At 40.8% G+C, this 16446-nt stretch overlaps 1 protein-coding gene across 1 annotated transcript; it reads left to right on the top strand.

Annotated features, from left to right (window-relative positions):
• LOC101741663 (trafficking protein particle complex subunit 12) lies at positions 1 to 14448 on the top strand. Its single transcript, XM_038017923.2, has 11 exons — positions 1 to 371; positions 1043 to 1293; positions 3085 to 3165; positions 3631 to 3711; positions 4951 to 5131; positions 6105 to 6262; positions 6667 to 6810; positions 8152 to 8298; positions 9236 to 9402; positions 10719 to 10842; positions 11649 to 14448. The coding sequence occupies exons 1-11, from the start codon at positions 242 to 244 to the stop codon at positions 11895 to 11897; spliced, it is 1713 nt and encodes a 570-aa protein (XP_037873851.1). The 5' UTR covers positions 1 to 241; the 3' UTR covers positions 11898 to 14448.
• Positions 14449 to 16446: the final 1998 nt, after the last annotated feature.

Raw genomic sequence — 16446 nt, 5'->3', positions numbered from 1 at the left:
GTTGACAGTGTCAACCAACGTCAAACATCTAAATATGTATGAAACCATATGAAACATATTTGTAGTTTGTACCTTTATAATATAATTTCCTGTTCATATTTATTAATCTAAAACAAAAATATTAATTAGAATCAATTATATAAGGGATTTATGGCATTCATGAATAATGCGAAACCTGAAATGTAAATGTGGACTGTAATCTAAACGTCTTGAAGAAAATCCTGTTCGTCATTCAAATAAAATGGATAATAAACCGTCATTGAGTCAATATTTCGGAGGATCAGAGATACCACCAGCTTCTCAGTTCTTCGACGAAATCGGAACATCGCCATCAGATATGATACAAAGCGTTTATTTAGGTGAAAGCGAAGGTAACAAATTTTTATTCTGCTTTTCCATTTTAAATTTTTATATCCATTCTAAGTATAGAAGTGTATGCCTTAAACTCGCTAACGACATTTTCAAGATATGATTACATATGTACAAGTTCTAATAATCACATTTGGACTGTCTAATGAGGAATTTTTAACCGCTCGGTGAAAGACCTGTTCTTTACAGGCCCCAAACTAAACAATAAAACTGCCCAACTTATGTCAGCTTTTGTATCTAGGTTGTCTACACTTTTTACACTTATTTATAGTATTACACCATAAAATTGTTATCTTATCAAGTTCTTGGCTAGAATTTCGTTACATGATGCTATTCCTTTTCTTTGGAAGTCATATTATTGAGCTTATAAATAAATATCACTCTACTAATTATACTTACTGAGTATATATTTCGTTCACCACTCTTGTTCATGAAGAATGCCAATGGCACAATCAAGCTGTGGCTTACCTTTGAGGAAGGACCATGGCTGTACTGAATTTCCTTCTTAGAATTTACTGTGTTAATAATGACATCAGTTTACCTACCTACATATGACCATGTAACTAAAGCATACAAAAATAATGATAAGATTACAAAAAGCTATTAGTATAACTAGACTGTCTCAATATTTGTTTAATTTAAGATGAGATTATAATAATCTAAATATTTTTAGGGTCTCGAACAACAGCACCCAGTGTTTTCACGTCAAGTACGTCAGCAACATTTTCTCAACCGTCCACTCTTGATGAAGTCACTTTTTCAAATGTTGTACCCACTGTGAGTGGGACCACATCTCTACCTGCCACCAGCTTGCCTGATCCATCAACGTTTTTCGATACAATCGGCCCTGAACCTACTATAGGGCTGACAAAACCTGTAACAACTACAGCACTGACTGATGCTATGGACGGATTGAGTATTAAGGTATTTGAAAATAGTAAAAATAAAGTGCCATATTGTAAAGCTGTTTCATCTAATACTCCACCATGATTATAAATGCTTAGCTAAATTTGGTACAAAGTCCTTATTGCTATCTGAAAGCATGCAGGCTTATTGTGTGTATTACAGCATCAAAAATCGGGTTGTGGCTAATAATATATAACAATTGCATGCTCCAAAATATGTGTGGTAACAGTGGAGGATTTAAAATTGAATTCAAAACAAGCTTGCAATGTAAGATTGTAATCTTGTTTGTTTTTAATATGTTACTTTAAATATGCCATAAGCTTCTCTTAACCCTTTGACTACCATGTAGGTCACCGGTGCCTTGGTCCGGTCGTGCGACCGGACTGTTAGCGTGGTATGGACAGATGCGTAGAGAGAAGATGCATGTGACTAGGAGATTTATAGTAATGGTAATGCAAGGTAAAGGGGAAAGAGGTAGACCAAAGAAGACATAGATGGAGTGTTTGAATGATGATATGAAAGAGAGAGAGGAGTGAGTGTTGAGTGAAGGAGAATGGAAGAGAAAAATTAGCTGTGCCGACCCACCTAGTGGGATAAGTGGGAGAAAAAAAAAAGAAGAGTAGTAGAAGGTCACCGGTGCCCACTTGGTACAATGTAGTAATTATGTCGATTTCTGTTACTAAGCAACTGGATTGTCAAATTTTTCCTTTTTTTTTCTTTTTAATATATTTTGTAATATTTTCTTCTTCAGAAATAGATAGATAGGATAGATAAGAAATAGATTTATTCTTAGCACCATCGGATTCGTTTTTCCCAGAGTCTACTAGATGTTTCTTCATGTCAGTAATCTCTACTGGTAGTAGGACCTCTTGTGAGTCCGCACAGGTAGGTACCACCATCCTCCCTATTTCTGCCGTGAAACAGTAATGCGTTTCGGTTTGAAGGGCGGGGCAGCCGTTGTAACTATACTGAGACCTTAGAACTTATATCTCAAGGTGGGTAACACGTTTATGTTGTAGATGTCTATCGGCTCCAGTAACCACTTCACACCAGGTGGGCTGTGAGCTCGTCCACACATCGTAGGACAGAAGATTTCAAACAGCTACTAAATACTACACACTTTACTAATAGTGTACTTTCCCTTCAAGCTGAAATTATAATACTTTACTGCAAGTACCCAATGCACTTTACTACTGAAAAATTACCACCACTATTAGCAAGAAATTCATGTTTAGCCCTAATGAAAATAACTGAACATTTCTATTCATTTTATCATAAATGAGACTCTAAAACAAAAAGAGGATGATACTGAGACATCTGAATGTAATGTTTTAAAATGTTTGGATCAGTTCTTTTTGTATTTTGAATAAAATAACTGCAAATAGTTCTTAAAACTCCTAAAATATGTACCCAGAATGTTTCTTCAGACAAGTTCCATCTGAAAGGGGACTGTTAGATTGTCTGCTCAGCTAAAGTGAAAAGCTTATGATGCTATTATTGCTTATAACCTTGATAATTCATAGTAAAATGGGAACAGTACATGTAAGTTCATAGTTACTAAAGTTATTATAGATAAGAAAGTTCCTCACTTTATTATCTTTAACATCTAAACCAATTTTGACGAAGGTTTGGATGGAAGTAGTTGGAACCATGGGAAACAAATAGAATTTCTTGTATCCCACTTTTGAGCATGTGTTTCCATTTACAAGATGTATTTTTAAATGAATACCAGACTGCTTTTAGTCAACCTGGGTGCAATCTTGGGTAGAAAGCTAGTTTATTATAAACAAAGATTATTTCTTTTTTCAGAATCAACCTGTAGACAAAGATGCAGAAAGAAGACGGGACGCTTGGATACCCAATGAAGAAGCCAAGAAGACATTGATGAAGGTCCATTTTAAATTTAGAACATTTTAGCGCAATAGACAGAACCTCTGATTGGAGCCAATCGCCATTTAAATATGTTCACGCATGAATATGATCACCAAAGATTGTGCAGAGTGTAAAATTTATAACATAGAGATAAAACTATAATTCATCATTAAAAATAAATGCTCATCATTTAGGTAATGACGTATAGGCACTGGGGAATGGCTGTGAACACATATCAAGTAAGATTTTGAAGAATTGTATCTTGTCTATTTTTTTTTATTGCTTAGAAGGGTGGACGATCTCACAGCCCATCTGATGTTAAGTGGTTACTGGGTGGTGGCACCTACCCATGCGGACTCGCAAGAGGTCCTGCCACCAGTAAATCTATGGGATTTGATCCTGGGAATTGTTTAACTAATGATTGTCATAATCACACAAAATGTTTTGCTGTAATAAATACAAACTGTTTTTTTTTATTTGCAGGCACAATCGTCACCTAAAGGTTCATTTTTCCCTGAGAGAGAAGTGTTGACCATGCCAGGATTGGTGCTTGAAGAAGAACTGGTAAGAAAAACTTAAATGAATCTATTTTTGATTATACACGAATATTTTTAAGGTACCAGAAAAAAATATCAGCGGTCTTAGTCAGACTCCGATCATGTAAAACAAATAAATATTACATATAAATATATATATATAAACAATTGTAGTATATACACAAATACGAGCAGGATTCAAAAATGGCACGGGACATTTAAAATCTCAGATCCATTTTCAATGAGGCGCGATAATTCAATTTACATTTAAATGTAGAAGGAATACGGTAATTAGAACACAATCGTGTTTTTGAAACAAAATAAATTTGCCTTATGTCTTATCGGTGAAAGATCATTTTCGCTAAACTGTTTTGTACGTTCCCCCGCCGTATCAGTGGGCGTGACGCCTATCCCTACAGTGTGTGCGAAAAGTAGAGGTATATGTGTTTCAACACTTTCAACGCTGACCCGATAGTTTGGCTTTATTAATGAATATTAGCAATTAGCATGTAAGTTTAGCATTTGGTATGTCCGTGATGTGAAATTTTTCTGTTATGACGTAAAAAATATATTTTACAGCACATTTAAACCAGAGTATATAATATATTGCGCTAAAATATGTTTGTTTTTTTATTGCTTAAATGGGTGGGTGAGCTCACGGCCCACTTGGTGTTTAGTGGTTACCGTAACCCATAGACATCTACAAATGCCGCCACCTACCTTAAGATATGAGTTTTAAGGTCTCAGTACAGTTACAACGGCTGCCCCACTCTTCAAACCGAAACGCATTACTGCTTAACAGTATAATTGGGTAAGGTGGTGGTACCTACCCATGCGGACTCACAACACGTTTGGAACCTCTGGGTCTGCGGAGGGACTTCGGTTCCCTCTGTATTTTGTACCGTATGTTCCATGGGGAGTGCTCTGAGGAATTGTTTGAGATGATCCCCTCATCTCCTTTTTATCATCGCACCTCCCGCCATCGGAGCAGAGTTCGTCCATATTATCTGGAACCGCTGCGTTCATCGACAGAGCGTTTCCAGAGGTCTTCTTTGCCACGTACCATCCGGCTATGGAATGACCTCCCCTCCACGAGCGCTATGACATGTCCTTCTTCAAACGAGGCTTGTGGAGAGTACTTAACGGTAGGCAGCGGCTTGGCTCTGCCCCTGGCGTTGCTGAAGTTCATGGGCGACATGGGTGGCCTTAAAAAAAACACGTCCTACCAGTAAAACATGTAAGTGTGTAAGTCCGTTCGTGTGCCCAGGCGGACGCGTTACAAGAGGTGGCGGTGAAGTACCTGGGCGTGAGCTGCGCGGGCAGCCGCGGGGTGGTGCGCGCCGACCACGTGACCCGGGACGAGCCCGGCCTCCGCGAGCTCATCCGCACCGGGTACTTCAGGGCGGCCGTCAACCTCACCGCGGTGCTCATCAGCGCCGCCGGACAGGGTGACTATATTGGATAACTGTAACTGGTGGTAGGACCTCTTGTGAGTCCGCACGGGTAGGTTTTTATTTATTTATTGCTTAGATGGTTGGATGAGCTCACAGCCCACCTGGTGTTAAGTGGTTACTGGAGCCCATACACAATCTACTTCACGGCAGAAATAGGCAGGGCAGTGGTAGGACCTCTTGTGAGTTCGCACGGTTAGGTACCACCACCCTGCCTATTTCTGCGGTGAAGCAGTAATGCGTTTCGGTTTGAAGGGTGGGGCAGCCGTTGTAACTATACTGAGACCTTAGAACTCATATCTTAAGGTGGGTAGTGGCATTTACGTTGTAGATGTCTATGGGCTCCAGTAACCACTTAACACCAGGTGGGCCGTGAGCTTGTCCACCCTCTTATGCAATAAAAAAAACTTTAACATGAACGTATTTTTTATGAGCATTTACGTAGCCATCATGTACCTATATTTCCTCAGCGCCAAGAAAATAATTTTATTGAGACCGGAGGAAGCTTCTCTCATGTGCGTATGCCCGAAGGGGCGGGTGCCAGCTATTAAGGTAGTTACTATACCAGCTAACTCTAGGCGGACTGTGAGCTCGTGCCTATCTAGTATCTATGCAATAAGGATGCTAGTAAATTCATTACGCGTCCTATCTCCATTTGAGACTGACTGATCGACTCAAGGACCGAATTCGTGATCGGAAATCGGAATAGGCCAATGGCTAACATACCATTACTTGCCTGCCTGGCACTTGTCTCACTCCGTTGGGTCACGAACCGTCGACAGATCGTGACCCTCACTTGAAAAACTCCATAGGAAATCTACGTTGTAACCTCGGATAATTTTTTGAGATGGATGCTATAAATACGAACGAAAAACAATTGACGTTAGCGCGTGTTGGGAATCAGGCAGCACCATCTAGCGATGACAATAGTAATTAAGCCTTTCACTTCACATCTCACCTTGTCCCTCAGGCGTGGGACGGATGCACAGACCCACGAAGCACACGCCGCGCTCCCTCCAGCTCTGGTTGACGAGGTTCTCCCTGATGCTGAGGATCAAGCTACATGAACCCCTGATCAGGGAGGCGGAGCAGTTCGGCGACTGCACCAAACCCGACATGTTTTACCAGGTAATTCGAAATGTGGACACCAGAGAATTTATTACCATTTGAGCAAGCTCTAAGCTCTAAGCTTGGCATTGCTGAAGTCCATGGATTTTTTTATTGTTTAGATGGGTGGACGAGCTCACAGCCCCCTGGTGTTAAGTGGTTACCGGAGCCCATAGACATTTACAACGTAAATGCGCCATCCATCTTGAGATATAAGTTTTAAGGTCTCAGTACAGTTACAACGGCACCCTTCAAACCGAAACGCATTATTGCTTCACGGCAGAAATAGGCAGGATGGTGGTGCCTACCCGCGCGGACTCACAAGAGGTCCTACCACCAGTAAAAACCAGGCTACCGAGTATTTGGCCCTTGACCCCCAGCCTGATCATAACCGTGTGCATAAAATGCGGTCAATTTTATTTCAGTTCTACCCGGAGTCTTACGAGAACCGTCCGGGATCCCTCGTTCCTTTCTCGCTGAGGCTACTCCTGGCCGAGATACCGGGGCACGTGGGCAAGCCGGACGAGTCCATGGACAGACTATACGCGATGCTCGATATTATACAGCAGGTTGGTTTTTATGATGGTCGTGGTTTCGTAGCTTTTGGTGCTCTGGTGTTGATAAAGCTTGCAGTCAAAACTCTGTGCCGATTGGTAAATGTGGTCCACGGTCATCACAACGTGAACATGAGGAGAATCCGCTATATTGGAATATTAACAAAGGTAAGATCATTGAGATCATTCATATTCTTCTGTCATTGCTTGACAGTTGACGTTCGTAAGGCGCTCGGAACTTGTATTTATACAAGCAAATTGTAAATGTCGTTATCGCGATTCAGGTTTTTATCTAATGCTTTAAATATTGTAACAATATTTATTGTTACAATTAATGTTGTAACTTTTTTTTCCCTACCTATGCTGATAACCTTGAGAGGCTATTTCAGCTTCTCTCTTTGACGTGTAGGTGAGCTTACGGGGCTCAAACCTGACGACGTTTCTAATACTAACTAATAAGTGGGCTGTGTCTGTGGGTTAATTTACTTTGGACGGTGACTGGTGCTTGTGGTACCTAAAAGCACCGTTAATGGATCGGGAGGATCCGTAATGACGTGTGTTTTAACCTTCTTCAGATCAAGTATTGTTTCGTAGTGCTTATGCAAACTTATGACATATATATCACAGGATAAAAACCCAAGTTAATGCCTTTCTTTATTTCTACCCGATGATATGTAGGCGAAGTAAAATGTCCCTTAGAAATAAGGTGACACTCTACAAAACTTGCATACGCCCCGTCATGACCTATGCAAGTGTAGTGTTCGCTCACGCGGCCCGCACTCACTTAAAATCCTTCCAAATTATTCAATCCCGTTTTTGCAGGATAGCCGTCGGAGCCCCGTGGTTCGTCAGGAACGTCGACCTCCATGACGACCTGGACTTAGAGTCCATCAGTAAGTATCTGCAGTCGGCGTCCATGCGCCACTTCGATAAAGCGGCACGACACGAGAACCCTCTCATCGTGGCCGCCGGTAACTACATTCCCGATCCTGCGGACAGAATGGAAAGCAGTCGACGTCGCCCAAAACACGTCATCTCGGATCCTCCCGATCCACTAACGGTGCTTTTAGGTACTTCAAGCACCGGTCACCGTTCTCGTCGAACCCGTCGCTTGCGACGAAGGGCTCGACGAGTAAAAAACTCTCAGACACAGCCCACTGAGTTTCTCGTCGGATCTTCTCAGTGGGTCGCGTTTCCGATCCGGTGGTAGATTCTGCGAAGCACGGCTCTTGCTAGGGTTCGTGTTAGCAACGTCATCAGGTTTGAGCCCCGTGAGCTCACCTACTAGTTAGGGTTACGCTGGAATAGCCTCTCAAGGCTCTCAGCTTAGGTAGGAAAAAAAAAATCTTTATTCAGATGCTGTCGAATCTCCGCGACGGAAAGACCGAGGACGGCTCTGGTCTCCTCTCGTCGGAGCAGGATAAGGCGGAGTCGATACGTTTGTGGATGGGGAGGGAGACGAGGGTGTATCATTCGATCGTCAACTGCGCTATAGCCCTGAAGGTAATTTATGTTTTGGGAAAAAACCGAAAAAACGTTAGCCGACGCGGGACTCGAACACCGAGGCGAATGCACCGAAGTGAATGGAGCGTCTTGACCTCCAGTCTGCGGTGATTTTCAGAACATCTTCGAATTTGGGAATGTATAGAAGGAAATGGAATTTTAGACTGAAAAACCAGGAATTTTACTGGTGGTAGGGCATCTTGTGAGTCCGCACGGGTATGTACCACCACCCTGTCTATGGTCCCTGGTTTGAAGGGTAGGGCAGCCGTTGTAACTATACTGAGACCTTAGAACTTATATCTCAAGGCGGGTGGCGGCATTTACGTTGTAGATGTCTATGGACCCTGGTAACCATTTAACACCTGGTGGCCGTGAGCAACATTTAAGCAATAAAAAAAATTGTGCGCGTGCAACCTGGTGCACGTGAATGAAGTGAAACTTCTTTTTCGATGTGTAGTATTGTAATTTTCTTCATTTTTCATCCTTAAATCAGATTGCTCTTGTAATAGGGAATGCTGTGTATAAGAGATGCGACATCTTCAACATTTATGTTATATATATTTTAAATTATAGATAGAAAAATATATAAATCTTTTTTTTAAATACTTCATTAAAACATTGGACGCTACTCGTTGCTAACGCTCGCGCTGGCCTGTACCAGGTATACTACGCGCATTCACTCTCGCTCTGTCTCTTTCTATTCCCCCTCCCCAGGAGCGTTGAACGTTTAACGCAACCTTGTTGGAAGTCGCATTAGAAGTTTCACTTCGAAAATCGAATTTTTTATTAGGATTACAAGCACGCTTCCAACGTGCTGTCGTCGTTGGAACAAACACTCTCACTCTGTCTCTTTCTATTCTATGATGGCGTTAAACGTTTAACGCAAGCTTGTTGGAAGTCGCGTTAGAAGTTTCACTTCAAAAATCGAATTTATCAGGATTACAGGCACGCTTCCAACGTGCTGTCCTCGTTGGAACAGGCGTGCAGCACGGCCGGTCAGAAGCGAGCCGTGTGCAGCGCGCTATGCCGCCTCGCGCTGCTGGCCGGGCACGTGACGGCCGCACGTGCGCACTGCCGCCGCGCCACCGAGAACCGGACGCACGTGTCAGTAGTACCCGCTACTGTTAATCGTAACGTTAAATGCGGCCGAATGCAACATCGGCATGTGTGACGTCATTTGTGGCCAGTCAACGATGAGCTAATAACATATACCGTCTTTTCGCATTATAAGTGTACAATTTCAAAAAATATTCGAAATTGAGTTAATATGGGGAATCATTTGGTATCACCACCAGTATTTTTCTCATAAATATTGTCAAAAGAACGTAGTTTAGTTTAATTTTTTTTTTTTAGTTTATCTATATTTTTACTACAACTAACAAAATTAATACATAATCTTATCTTACTTTAAAAGACAGATAATGTAACTTGTAAAAACTAAAAAATATATGTTGCAAAGATGATTAATATTATTATAAAAATATCACATGTTAAACCTTTAAAACACTCTCCTGTAAAATTTAGTAAGTTTTGAGATTATACTGTTTTAATGCGAGAAGACGATATATGTGGGAAACGGAACGTTTAGAGTGAAAGGGATGAATGTATGAGGAAGAAAGGGACGGAAGAGAGAAGTTCAAGATGGCGATCGGGCATTAGAGGTATGAACGTTTTACGACGTGTGCTAATTTATGAAATTTTGCTACTTTTCCAAAAGACTGTTATTTACTTAATCTCACATAATATATGGTCACGTAATTGTTTTTTCTAAAAAAAAAATATTTTTTATTGCATAGAGATGTGATCAAGCTCACAGTCCTCATGCTGTAAAGCGGTTACAGGAACCCATAAACATAGCATCTCTGACCACCCGGAACATATCATCATCATCATGCTTTCCTATTACCCTCTGCTGGGGTGTAGGGCTCGAATCAAATTTTTCCATTTGTATCGGTCTTGGGCAGTCTGTTCTAACTCCTCCCACGTCATGCCCGGAACATATAGACAAACACTAATTGTACTTTACTTTCTGTTGTTATTTATTGGTTCGCGCGGGTAGGTACGTCCACGCTGCCTATCTCTGCCGCGAAGCCGACGTGCGTTCCGATTTGATATTAAGACTGACCGTCTCGTCATGTTTTTTTATTTATTGATTAGATGGGTAGACGAGCTCACAGCTCACCTGGTGTTAAGTGGTTAATGGAGGCCATAGACATCTTGAGATATAAGTTCTAAGGTCTCAGTATAGTTGCAACGGCTGCTCCGCCCTTCAAACCGAAATCACTGCTTCACGGCAGAAATAGGCGGGGTGGTGGTACCTAGCCGCACGGACTCGCAAGAGGTCCTATCACCAGTAATTGATGTGTATGGACTCTCCGGGGTGGCGGGGTCACGCTGATGGTGGGTTGCGATGTCTGCAGATGTCCGACGCCCGACGTGCGCGAGTACGTGGACCTCGGGCTGGTGGCGATGGCTCAGGGGAAGTACGAAGACGCCTACAACGACTTCGTGAGGGCGGCCGACCAGGAACCCACGAACATTATGGTGCGGCTCGTTCTTAAACTCTACCGTTCGTGAGCACCCGTGAACATGTTACTTGAGTGATTGCTTCACTGTTGCCACACTGTAGTAGTCCTTGCATTCCCGATCCTGCGGACAGAATGGAAAGCAGTCGACGTCGCCCAAAACACGTCGTTTCGGATCCTCCCGATCTACTAACGGTGCTTTTAGGTACCTCAACCTAGTAAATTAACCCACAGACACAGCCCACTGAGTTTCTCGCCGGATCTTCTCAGTGGGTCGCGTTTCCGATCCGGTGGTAGATTCTGCGAAGCACGGCTCTTGCTAGGGTTCGTGTTAGCAACGTCATCAGGTTTGAGCCCCGTGAGCTCACCTACTAGTTAAGGTTACGCTGAAATAGCCTCTCAAGGTTATCTATCAGCTTGGGTAGGGAAAAAAAGAATGCATGTACTTATGTACGCGCGTAAGAAGTTATACTTTATTTTTATTAATGTTTTTTTTTATTTATATTTTAATAAAATTGAAAAAAAAGTCGATGAAACAACATCCTCAAACACGCATATGGGACATCACTTTTCTTGACATCGTATAAATTCGGTAATTCTCGGTACGGTTTGGAAAGTTCACCTGCGGCTATATTCAGACTCGCCAAGTTACGTCGGTCGTATTGTAATGAGCGATTTAGTGGGCGACTTCATTTCGGTTAATTTTGTGTCACGGTGCGCGCGCATCGTAAAATTTCACTCTCATCAATTTTTCATAACGCGCCTAAAGAAGTATAACTTCAAAAAACAAAATGATATATATGTACTTTACATTTGTGATCCCAGGTCGCGAACAACATCTCCGTGTGCCTGTTGTACATGGGTCGCCTGAAGGAGGCCATATCGGTGCTGCAGAAGGCGATAAAGAGTGACCCGGAACGCGGCCTCAACGAGAGCCTCCTCGTCAACCTGTGCACGCTTTACGAACTGGAGTCGTCCAAGACGAACGAGAAAAAGCTCAATCTGTTGCGGATGCTGTGCAAGTACAAGAGCGACACGATACCGAACGTTCTCGAATGTCTGAAGCTCGCGTAGGCTCTGCGGCTAGCAGTGAACACGTAAGCTCAACTAAAGACTTCGTCAAACAGGTGGCTTGGCTCGATAGGCAACGGCTTGGCTTTGTCCCTGGTATTTCTGAAGTCCATGGGCGACGGTAACCACTCACCATCAGGTGGGCCGTATGCTCGTCTGCCTACAAGGGCAATAAATACAAAATGAAAAAAAATTATACACATTCACTAGGACTCTAAAATGAAATTTGAAAAAAATTACAACGCCTAACGTCAAAGCGCCCTAACGCCGCGACATAGCGTTGCGTACTTACAGCGCTGGCGCTCTTTTTTTTTTTATAAGGGATTTTATGGCCCGGTAACTAAGACCTTTAAGTCATATCTTATTTTAATTTATATTCACATATTTTTATGAAAAATGATATTATGCAGTGTAATGAAATGAAGAAGCGCTGGCGCTCTGTATGACAGTTTGTTACCATAATAGTACAACACATCTCGGCGTCATAGCGTGGCGTCAGTTTAGCGTTCTGACGCGCGCTAAGTACGCGTTCTGTTTGACGAAGCCTTTATTCATAGCGTTAAAGCGAATAGTGATGAGCTAGAAACGGGATGATGTTCCGCTGAGTGAGACGTCATATGTGTGCCACGGTCAATTCGATATATGAGTCGTCTATTATCAAAGGTGGCAATCTGTGCATTTGGACAAAAAAATGTTATTGATATATCAATACAGATTGATTTGAATATAATCGTCTCCTTCAAAGAATACGGTTCAAAACCTGCATTAAATAAAGGTTAATAGTTAACCTGTTATTTATCTAAGATGTCGTTCCGAAGAGTTTTGTGACTGCCAATGGAATACAAAGTCAATAATTCGTTTTTCTGATTTACCAATAATTGTCCAAAAGTCAGATTGCCGCCTTTGATAATAGTCGACTCATATGTGTGCTTAGTGCGAGTTTTTTAACATTCTCGATATTTAGAAGTCGTCGCGGCCTAAAGGATAAGACGTCCGGTGCATTCGTGTTGAAGCGATGCAACGGTGTTCGAATCCCGCAGGCGGGTATCAATTTTTGTAATGAAATACGTACTTGACAAATGTTCACGATTGACTTTCACGGTGAAGGAATAACATCGTGTAATAAAAATCAAACCGCAAAATTGTAATTTACGTAATTACTGGTGGCAGGACCTCTTGTGAGTCCGCACGGGTAGGTACGCATTTCTGCCGTGAAGCAGTAATGCGTTTCGGTTTGAAGGGTGGGGCAGCCGTTGTAACTATACTGAGACCTTAGAAATTATATCTCAAGATGGGAGGCGCAACATAAATATGTTGTAGATGTCTATTAGCTCCAATAACCACTTAACACCAGGTGGGCTATGAGCTCGTCTATACATTTAAGCAATAAAAAAAAACGCAAAAGTTAACTCAAATTTGTATGGAGTTAGAACGTTTTCCTACGTTTGCCGCTAGGGGCGCTGTTCGTGTTAACTTTTACGCTATCGAGAACGTTAAAAAACTCGCACTAAGCACACTGAACTATGCGCTTAGCTTTTAAGCTCGTAATGGCAGTTGAAACGGTGAACTTTCTAGAAATTTTCCAAAATCAAAAAATTGTTCGCTTCGAGTTTCTCCGGAAACCTTCTATTACAATGTCACTGTCTGTTTGCCTCTTCCCCGAGGCTTATATTAAATTTTCAAATAACATATTTAAAGAAATATTTATATAAAAAAAATGTGAGCCGTCACGGGACGCCTGGCAGATGTGAAACATCGACATTATTTTGTAAAAGTAATATGCAGAAAAGAACAGATCGTGATAGGAACTAAATGATAAAATAAAATATTACGAAAAAATAATTTGTTTTTAAGTAAAACACAGGTTATGTGTACTGCTGTAGTAAACAACACTGTATACACTACGGAGTATACACTATAGGTATCCGAGCTCAGTGTAGCGAGAGAGATGGCTTAACGCCGGATCGAGTGGGAGAGAATCGCACAGTCGATTGCGCATGGCGACGCGTCGCCACGGCACGCGTCGCCACGCCAGAAATCGGTTTTACGTGCGGCTATAGATGTTTCACATCAAAACATTCATACGTGGCAACACTGTTCGCTTTTTTAAATTGCAATTGTCGAAGTTCAAATATTTCTTGATTGTACTTGAATATCTCCAAATGACAACGTAATTATTTATGCTCTTTATGTTAATTACAGTGGTTACTGGTAATTAGTGGTAATGCAATTCAAATATTTAGTTACGAGTGTAGAGATAGCACGCTACGACGTCTATGGTTCAAGTTTTTGAAGTGAACACTTCTTTAGCATCGTTGTGATTCGCAAGTCAATGAAACGAAAAAGCGACACTAAAAAGAGATAGAAACATAAATTCATAAGATTTAACGTGAGAGAAAATGAGATAGGAAGCATTCATTATACAGTGTTTCTTATCTTCTTGGTTTTCTTTGTGCCCTGCTTCGTAACTAATATTCGCACTTAATACATTCTGAATAAATCTATGTAATATATAATAAATAAATAAATAATAAAATGTAAAATAATTATCAAACTTTGTATCACTTTGATCATTACTAAGTAAAACCTACGAATATCCTTTTCCCGAAATTTTACATTCGTCTCGTTATCTTGAAGCCAAAATTTTTGAAGGTTTCACTTCTATCACGTGTGAATTGCACACATGTTTTTTTTTTATGGCAATGACATTAAATTTATTTAAGATAGTAAGAAATTTATTGTATGTAGGTATTAGTTACTTCTTGACATTATAAGCGTCAGGTTTTGTGCAGTGTGCTTAGTTCGAGTTTGTTAACTTTCTCGATAGCGTTAAAGTTAACTGTCCTCAGCCGTCAGCGCCACCTATCCGGCACTAATGTAACTATGTTCGTCAGGGTAGTCATGTCGTCCTTATGTGCAATATTTCACATAAATTGAGCTAACGGATATCGAGTTTTAGGTCAACATCTAGACTCACATACATTCGCTGTTATATATTAGTATATTTATAGATTAGAATGTAAAATGTTTATTTTGATATAAAAATGAATTTTTACTGGCGGTAGGACCTCTTGTGAGTCCGCACTGGTAGGTACCACCACCCTGTCTATTTCGGCCGTGAAGCAGTAGTGCATTTCGGTTTGAAGGGCGGGGCAGTCGTTGTAACTATACTCGAGACCTTAGAACTTATATCTCAAGGTGGGTTGCGCATTTACGTTGTAGATGTCTATGGGCTCCAGTATCCACTTAAGACCAGGTGGGCTGTAAGCTCGTCCACCCATCTAAGCAATAAAAAAATGAAAGAAAACAAACAACCCTCCCTACATTTTAAAATTATTATACCTACATTGTCTCATTTTATCGACTTTATTATAATTACAGAAACTTCATAATTACAATCGGTAATATAATAACAATCTATACTAATATCTCTCTAATATATAAAATTCTCGTGTCACAGTTTTCGTTGCCATACTCCTCCGAAACGGCTTGACCGATTTTGATGAAATTTTTTGTGCTTATCCGGTATCTATGAGAATCAGCCAACATCTATTTTTCATCCCCCTAAATTTTAGGGGTAGTCCACCCCTAAATATTTTTTTTTATTTTTTAGACAAAATTTTTAATTTCTATTTTTTTATGATACAACATACAAAAATACATACAATCCTCAATTTTGACCCTTCTACGATCAACCCTTATTTTTTATTTGCTAATTAAAAACTTTAAAATTTTTTGCGAGAATTTTGTTTTTATTTTGTCAAGACGTAGAATAAAAAAATTCATATTACTTTGAAATTTTCACCCCTCTACGATCAACCCCTATTTTTTATTTGTTAATTATAAACTTTAATTTTTTTGGCAAGTTTTTTATTTTTTTTTTATTGCTTAGGTGGGTGGACGAGCTCACAGCCCACCTGTTGTTAAGTGGTTACTGGAGCCCATAGACATCTACAATGTAAATGCGCCACCCACTTTGAGATATAAGTTCTAAGGTATCAGTATAGTTACAACGGCTACCCCACCCTTCAAACCGAAACGCATTACTGCTTCACGGCAGAAATAGGCGGGGTGGTGGTACCTACCCGTGCGGACTCACAAGAGGTCCTACCACCAGTATAGTACAGTAGTTTTGTCATGACTTTAAATTAAAAAAATCATATTACTCTCAATTTTCACTCTTATACGATCAACCCCTATTTTTCCATCCCGATTAATATTTTTTTTATTCTATGCACAGATCCGCAATAAGGTTGCAAGATGGCAATCAAATATTATAATTGTAGTACGATAAATTCTTATTCAGAGTTTATAATTTCAAGTTCCTTTAATTATGATTTTTTAAAATTGAATTTGATCTCACGCCCTTGCCGGTCGACTACTGATCAACTATCAATCGATCAGCTATCCCCGCCAGGTGTCACCACTCATCCAGCAAACATCACGTAGTAGGGATGAGGACGAAGCCGGTCTCCTGTCTTACTTACTCACTATACATCATAGATTATATACTTATTATATTTGAGAGCTATACAATACTATACATTTTTCA

This window comes from Bombyx mori, chromosome 20 (assembly GCF_030269925.1).
Source record: "Bombyx mori chromosome 20, ASM3026992v2".
NCBI lineage: Eukaryota > Metazoa > Arthropoda > Insecta > Lepidoptera > Bombycidae > Bombyx > Bombyx mori.
Note: the sequence above shows the minus strand (reverse complement) of the source record. Positions and strands in the feature narration are given on the sequence as shown.